The following is an 8,154-nucleotide window of genomic DNA, read 5'->3' on the forward strand; positions in this document are numbered from 1 at the left end:
AGAGACTGGTGGATTTGAAATCACCAGCCTTTCAATTTACACATAACATACTGCTCCATATACATGTTGGATGGGAGGAAATAGCCAAGTCTCCTGATATTTTCTTTTTTCTTCAGTGTTCACCTTGAACTTGAATCTCAGATTCCCTGTTCTGGTTTTAAAAGAATGTGCTGTTCTCTCGCAAGTCAGAATATCCCTGAAGTGTAGCCCTCCCAGTACCTCCTCCACATAGTCAAGATAGGCAGAGATTGGTACTGGGAAGAGGAGACTAGGGAAAGAAAATGAGAGGCTCCTTCAACAATCGGGTTATGAGTATTCCTGATAGAAGAAAGAGTTCTCCCCCCTTTTTTTATTGTGATTTTAACAAAAGTTTATAGACAAGTCAGATTGTCATTCATTCATTGTTGAATGTTTTCCTCTCAACACCCCTCCAGTTCACTTTTAAAAACATATTCATTCATTGTTGCATAATTCCCTCCCTCCCCCCCTTTCCAAGTTCTCTTTGCTATGCACCTCTTATTATGGACTGTTGTCACACAAATAATGCCTAATCATGTATTCCTTTATAATTTTAAAAAATCCCTTTTTAATTTTAAAAAGGAATACATGATTAGGCATTATCTGGAGAAGAAAGATTTCTGATCATGCAAGTGCCCCTCTACTTTGGTTCTTATGTCTTTTTATGAGGTTATGCCAGAAATGCATGTCTTTGGGAAGCAGCGTAACGGTAGGTTCTTGCTGGTGAGGACTCATTGCTATTGTTGTCAGTTGCCTTTGTGTCACCTCTACCTCGCAGAAATGACAACATGTATAACAGAATCAAAGACTGCCACATCCTATCATCCTAAACCTTCTTCAAGACTGTTGATATGTTTGAGGTCACTGTCCCAATCCATTCCACTGAGGTCTCCATGCCATCACCATCCCTCCACTTTTCCAACTACACACACACACACACACAGAGCAATTGGTCCTTCTAGATTATACATCTAGAGTAAGTGAGCTGAAGACGTGCCCTGTTCACTGCTAAAGAGTATTGTATTTCTTCTAAAATTAGTTAATCCTTCTGACTGCCCAAATTGCAATACTCCAATGGATGTGTGCCCTAACACTGGCGAGAAGAAGATAAAGAGGCATTAATCAAAACTGTAAAAATAGATATTATTGTTGTTAGATGCCATTGAGTCACTTACGACGTATAGTGACCCTATGTACAATGGCCCTGAAGCCTGCTCTATCCTGTGCCAACTTCACTTTCTCTGACACACCTACCCTCATTACTCCAGTCGCTGAATCAGTTCGTCTCGTTAGTGATCTTCCTCACTTTCTCTGTCCCTTCACTTCTCCAAGCATGTTACCCCTCTCCAAGGACTAGTCTCTCCTTGCAATATGCCCAAAGTATATCAGATGGTCAGATGAAGCCTCAGAATATTAGCCTCCAGGGAGCAGCATGAGTTAGAGTTTTTATAAAAGTTAAGTGCAGAACAAGAGGCCGTCCCAGGATGCAAGAGGAAGCAGAATGGGGAAGGATAAAGGTTAATAGAGTTAGATTGTCAGAGACCACTTGGTTGAAGGACTTAAGAAGCTGCAGAGTTTGAGAAGGCACAAAAAAATAATGGAAAGTGACTAAGAGCCTGAGAGAGGGCTCTGCCTTCAGTTTTCGTGACCCCTAAGAATTGCTGATATGGCCCACACACTGGGCTTGCCTGAAATGCTGTGGCCAGGGCCCAGGTGCTGTATCCAGTTCAGTCATGTTGAATGAAGCAAGACTGGAATGGATCCAAATTTGTAAAGTGTGAGTGTACTGGGATGATAACCAGAAAGGAAGAAATTCCTGTTGATGCCCTATTAGAAACCTAATCTCCCTCTTTAGAAAGAAAACCAGCATGCACACAGCATAGCATCCAAAGCTCTGGACTCACAGAGTTGGAAACAAAGGTGCTTTACTCAGAGGTGACAGACTGTGCTCCTTTGAATGTGTGTCACTATCCACAGTCTGGGAACCATCTAATTCCCCACATAAGGTGCCTGAACGGGCTCCCAGCGCCTCGTCTGATCTCCCATTCCAGGACTTCAACCCCTAGCTTCTCTCATTCCAGTTATTGTTCCACTTCACACAGCTTTAACAATTCAAGTCTGTTCTGATTTTGCTGCATCCCTCCTGGCTGAACTGATTTGCACTGGTCTTAAACCTCTCCTTTAGCTTTTATGATTTAATTGGTCTGTGGAGCAGCCTGTACATGGAGAGCATCTAAAAGCTTTGAGGTGATCCTAATACTCAGCCGAGACTGAAGTGATGCCAGATCAGGTCAGGATTAGGCCTCTAAGCACCAGCTCTCTCACTGAAGGGCCGCCTACCACCCAGCAGGGACCTCAGAGAAACAACTCCTGAAGTAGTAGGATAGTGCTCCTGTGAGTCAAGTGAGGTACCAAAGCCAACAGCTAAATAAATAAATAGGGAAACCTGAGGATGCTTGAATAAAGGACTTCCCCCTCTCCACCTGGGAAAGGGCTAGGAGAGTCAGACGGGTGTTAATATCTTCTCATATGGACAGAAATGGTTCAAGCCTAATGTTCCTCTTGAATTGACTCTAATTCCGGGAGAATGAATGAATGTTAACCAAATCCCATCCTATTGTGCTTATCCCTTCCTCCTAATATTAGAAGCTTTGTGGAAAGTCACTGTTCTTGGTGCACTGTGAAGCATTTGAGGTGCAGTTACCTTGTCGGCTGTAGATGTGCTCCTGGGTTCTGTACTTACAAAAGGAACATATTGTATCTTCCAGGTTTGATAGCGTTGACCCCCATCAAATGCTGGACACCAAGCATGTTGAGATCCAGCAGATGGAATCCACTATGGCCTCACTCTCTGAGTCAGCTGGCTTGTTCGAAGTCAATGTTCCCGACTACAAGCAGCTGAGGCAGTGCAGGAAGGAGGCCTGTCAGCTCAAGGAGCTCTGGGACACAATCGGGATGGTGACCTCCAGCATCCATGCCTGGGAAACCACCAAGTGGAGGGACATCAATGTGGAGGCCATGGAGCTTGAGTGCAAACGGTTTGCCCGGCACATCCGGAACCTCGACAAGGAGGTCAGGGCCTGGGACGCATTCACAGGCCTGGAAAGCACCGTGTTGAACACCCTGACATCCCTGAGAGCAGTGGCTGAGCTGCAGAATCCGGCCATCCGGGAGCGGCACTGGAGGCAGCTGATGCAGGCCACAGGCGTGAGCTTCACCATGGATGAGGACACCACCCTGGCTCACCTCCTGCAGCTCCAGCTACACCACTTTGAAGATGAGGTCCGGGGCATTGTGGACAGAGCTGTGAAGGAGATGGGCATGGAGAAGACCTTGAAGGAACTGCAGACCACGTGGGCTGGCATGGAATTCCAGTATGAGGCCCACCCGCGGACCTGTATTCCCCTGTGGAGGTCTGATGAGGACCTCATTGAGATTCTGGAGGACAACCAGGTCCAGCTGCAGAACCTGATGATGTCCAAGTACATTGCTTTCTTCCTGGAGGAAGTGTCAGGCTGGCAAAAGAAGCTCTCCACAGCTGACGCCGTCATCTCCATCTGGTTTGAGGTGCAGCGCACGTGGTCTCACCTAGAGAGTATATTCATTGGCTCTGAAGATATCCGGGCTCAGCTACCACAGGTACCTGCTGAAAACATCTTGCTGTCTACATTCTCTTACCCAAGTCAAGGGAAGATCACTCACTTTCTGTATTTTCTAGACTTTTTCTTCTTTTCTTTCTTGACTTGACTCATGTGCATTCCCAGCAAACACCAATATTACTGGCCACCAAAGGTTAGTTAGTCCAAGAAAGGGCAGTGAAATGCACACCAGTAAGTTTGTCCCAACATGCTTAGGTAAAGGGAAGAAAAGCTTTGCTGGCTAGTATGTATTTGAAAAATATTTTATTATGCTTTTGGAAGAAATTTATGTAGCAAATTAAGGTCTGATTTAACAATTTCTATACATATTATTAAATTACATTTGCCACAGTTTTCTCAATGTGTCAGCATTCTTTTTAAAAAGTTTATTTATATCATCATTCACTTTTATACACTCCCTCATATACATTGTTTTATTCATGTACATTTTGCTTCATACAGTGATTTCTGAACCTTGTGTTTCCTATAATGAATTACTGTTGATGTATTCCTTTTATCTCCCCATCCCCTCAAGTCCTTCCTCACTCTCTGTACTTGGACTATTTCTTAGCTCCCTTGATCCTGCACCAATCTCTGCTGTCCTGGTGATTTTCTCTTCCTTCTTTGACACCCTCTCTCCTCTTACCCTTTTAAACAGTTACGTAGAAATTGTTTCTATTTATTATATTATAAAATATGTTTCTATTTGTTAATTGCAGTACTGAGTTATCTTTATCTCAATTCTTCCCAGGGTGACCCTCTGTTGTCTTGGACCTTGTAGTGTTGTGTACTCATTACGTTTCTGTTCTTCCTGTCTCCCTGACCCCTCAGTTACTCTCCTGCTGTCACAGCAGCGATCTTATGCAATATATACCCTTTTGTGACTGTGTTATTTCACTCAATGTAAGCCCTCTAGACGCTCCCATGTTGTGCCGTACTTTACGAATACTTGCCGATTCTTTAATGCTGCACAGTATCTCACTATGTGAATAGGTCACAATTCTTCTATCTATTCGTTTTCTGATGGGCATTCAGGTTATTTCCATTTTCTTGTCATTGTGAATAATGCTGTGAATATAGATGTATATACCTCTGTTTGCATCTCAGCTCTGATTTCCTTGGGGTATGTTTCCAGCAATGGAATAGTTGAGTCATATGGGATTTCTGTGTTCAGCTTTTTTTTGTGTGTGTGTGTGTGTTCAGCCTTTTGATGAAGCAGCACATGTGTCAACATTCTTCCTTCCATTCTGATTATTCTTTTTTCATTAATCTAGCTTCCTTGTTTCTCCTTATCTTTGCTCTAGGGTTAATGTTAAGTCTCAGGTAGATTATTGTTTAGTGTAACATGGTACTCCTGGTCGTCATTGTCTTGTGAGCTGTTCAGGCTTTTGGCTAAGAGGTGACCTCCATGAGTAATTTGAGCTCCAGGTTTAAAGAGTGTCTTGGGCTGATAATTTTATGGGGTCTGTTAATAGCTACCATTCGAGGAGGTCTGGGCTTGTTGATTTTTTTTTTTAAGGAATTTGAGGTTTTTTGTCCTTTTTGCCTCTCCTGTCTGAGACCATCTACTACAGTGATGCTGATTGGGAGAGTTGGTAGTGATAGGAGTAGGAGGTTACCATCTAATCCTAGTCTCAAGGTAGTGGAGGCTGTGTTTTGTGTAAACTGATTTACAGCCTAGTTTCTTCTTTGAGTCTTAGTGTCCTTCTTCCTCTTTTGTTCCAGACATGTATAATCATATCTTAGAGGTCCTCTTGCAAACTTTTAAGACCCCAGGCTCTGCTCACCAAACTAGAATGCATAGCATTGTATGTTTGACCCATGATAAAGTGGTGGATTCGGTCGCCCTCCCAAAAACTGGAAAACTGTATTTCCTCCTCCTCTTAAATGTGTACACAACAAGGAAGATGGAAAATATTAGCTACTGCAGTTTTAGATGAACTGTTCTGGAAGTGCTATGCTCTGCAGATGATTAACTTGCAGGTATTGATTGAAAGTTAGCATTGTTTCCAGGCAAATTCAAGTTTTGCTCAGGAACTTATTTCTAACATTCCTTTCACAATATGTTCAATATCAGTTTACAGCTAAAACTAAAGTATTAATTTCTCTAGAATATTCATTCCTCTAATTATTACCTCCAGGTAATTGGTTATCCCTTTAGTTTGTCTTAAATTGATGCCCCATCGATTTTCTCATCTCCCAGTGAACTTTAGTTCACTTATTCACTCATTTCATTTCTTTTGCGTATTTCCTCTATACCCCTTCAGTACAGAAAGCTCTTTGCTTATGAATGTGTTTCATTCCAAAATGTCACCTGTTGTGGAGATGTAGTTTAAAACTTTAAGTATCTCACATATCAAAACATTTTACTTTATTATATTGTATACGCTCATCACAAAACCATACTTTTTTTGTTGTTGTTATGTGCTATCAAGCTCCTTGCAACTCATAATGACCCTATGTACCACAGCACTGAACCCTGCTCTCTCTTAGGCCAATTTCATTGTCTCCAACACGCCTACCCCTATTATCTCAGTCTCTGAATCAATCCATTTCATCCAGAATCTGTCCCTCCACCCTCCCAAGTATGATGGGACTGAGGACTGATCCCTCCTTGCAGCATGCCCAAAGTTTGTGAGATCGACCTTCAGAATCCTTGCTTTCAAAGAGCAGCTTTGTTTCACCTTCTCCAGGACTGAGCCTGTTTGTTCTATTAGCAGTACGTGTTATGTTCAATATTCTTCTTCAGCACCACTACTCAAAGGCATCAAATCTTCTGTCATCCTTAGTCATTGTCCAGCTCTCAGATCTATAGCAAGTAACTGCAAAGATTATGGCTTTGATCAGGCACACCTTAGTTTCTAGACTGACATTGTTGCTCTTCACAACTCCAGAGAGGTTTCTGATAGCAGATTTTCCCAATGTAATTCATCTTTTGATTTCTTGGATGCTTGTACCAAGAGAGTTGATTGTGGAAATAAGCAGACTGAAATTGTTAATAATCTCAATCTCAGTCTCTGTCATGATGCTGCCTGTTGGTCTAGTGGTGAGAATATTTGTTTTCTTGATCTTGAACTTCAACATATATTGAAGGCTACAGTCTTTGATCAAATTCTGCAGCAAATGCCTCAGGTCTTCCTCAATTTCAGCAAGCAAGGTTGTGTTATCTGCATAACACAGATTGTTGGTGAGTCTTCCTCCAAACCTGATGGCCACATTCTTCCTCATACAGTCCAGCCTGCTGAATGATCTGTTTTGCATATTGAAAAGATATGGAGATAAAATACATCTTTGGTGTGCACCTTTCCTGATCTTGAACCATGCAGTGTTTCCTTGCTCTGTTCTGACGATTGCCCCCTGGTCCAAGTATAGATTTCACATTAGCACGATCAAGTGTTCTGGGATTCCCAAATCTTTTCAATGTTAGCCATGAATTGTTGTGATCCACACTGTCAAATGCCTTTGCATAGTCAATAAAACACAGCTAGACATTCCCTCTAGTACTCTCTGCTTTCAGCTAAGATCCATCTAACATTGTCTATAATGTCTCTAGTGCCATGGTCTCTTCAAAATCCAGCTTGTGCATCTGGAAGTTCTCTGCTGATTTTGTTCCATTTGGTTTTGGATAATCTTCAGCAGGATCTTATTTGCATCTGATATTAATACTATTTGATAATTTCCATACTCTGTCAGATCATCTTTTACTAGTATATAAATTAAAGATTATACAAGGTCAAAGGCCAGAAGACAATGACAAGTCATTGTAAGTAAGCCAAATTGAATAGTTAAGTTTTCTTTCCCTTAATTGCTAGTGATTGAAAAAGAAGAGCATGTTTAATTAGAAGAAAGTGAAGTTACAGATAGAGACCTTTACAGAAGTGGTATGAAGGAGACTTTTGAGAATTGTACATTAAATATAATAAATAATTGTTATTAGCATCTAATCAGTGCTATAGCTTTGTATGTAAGCATATTTTTGTACTGACAGTATGGTAATAGAAATACATTTGGAACACAAAATCAGACAGCATCAACTATTCTAATAGTGTACTCATTCATTATGACTGTTTTCCAACTTTTCTTCATGTGTGTACATATTTTTACATGATTGCCTTTGGAGCGTAATTGCAATTTTCTATTCAGCTCTGCATTTGAGTGTTTGCATCAGATATTTCCTATACTTCTAGACAACTTTCCATTTTAGTTGGAGCAGAACACTGTGTTGAGATATTATAACTGAGGTTGCTGGCATTTAGTACTTGTAAAGACATTATAATATGAGACTGCTGTCTTGTTCTTTAATGGTCACAGTGAGAGGTAGTGCATGTCAGGGAGAGGGGCAAACTGGAGCTTGGATTGCTCTGGGCTTGAATCCTGACTCTTCCACTTGCCTCTCTGGGTCCTTGAAGAATTCAGTTAACCTCTGGGTGCCTTGACTTCTTCATAAATAAACTAGGGTTAATATCAGTACCTACTTCTGGGACTCAATTTTATATAT

The 8,154-nt window shown here is 41.5% G+C and overlaps 1 protein-coding gene across 1 annotated transcript in view; it reads left to right on the forward strand.

Annotated features, from left to right (window-relative positions):
* The window catches only part of DNAH9 (dynein, axonemal, heavy chain 9), a 623,295-nt gene that overhangs the window by 132,130 nt on the left and 483,011 nt on the right, over positions 1-8,154 (forward strand). Inside the window, 1 exon segment of the mRNA XM_006898570.1 lies at positions 2,787-3,657. Within this exon segment, the coding sequence (XP_006898632.1) occupies positions 2,787-3,657 (871 nt within the window).

Source organism: Elephantulus edwardii, unplaced genomic scaffold (genome assembly GCF_000299155.1).
Source record: "Elephantulus edwardii isolate Elephantulus edwardi_28Jun2011 unplaced genomic scaffold, EleEdw1.0 scaffold00233, whole genome shotgun sequence".
Classification (NCBI taxonomy): domain Eukaryota; kingdom Metazoa; phylum Chordata; class Mammalia; order Macroscelidea; family Macroscelididae; genus Elephantulus; species Elephantulus edwardii.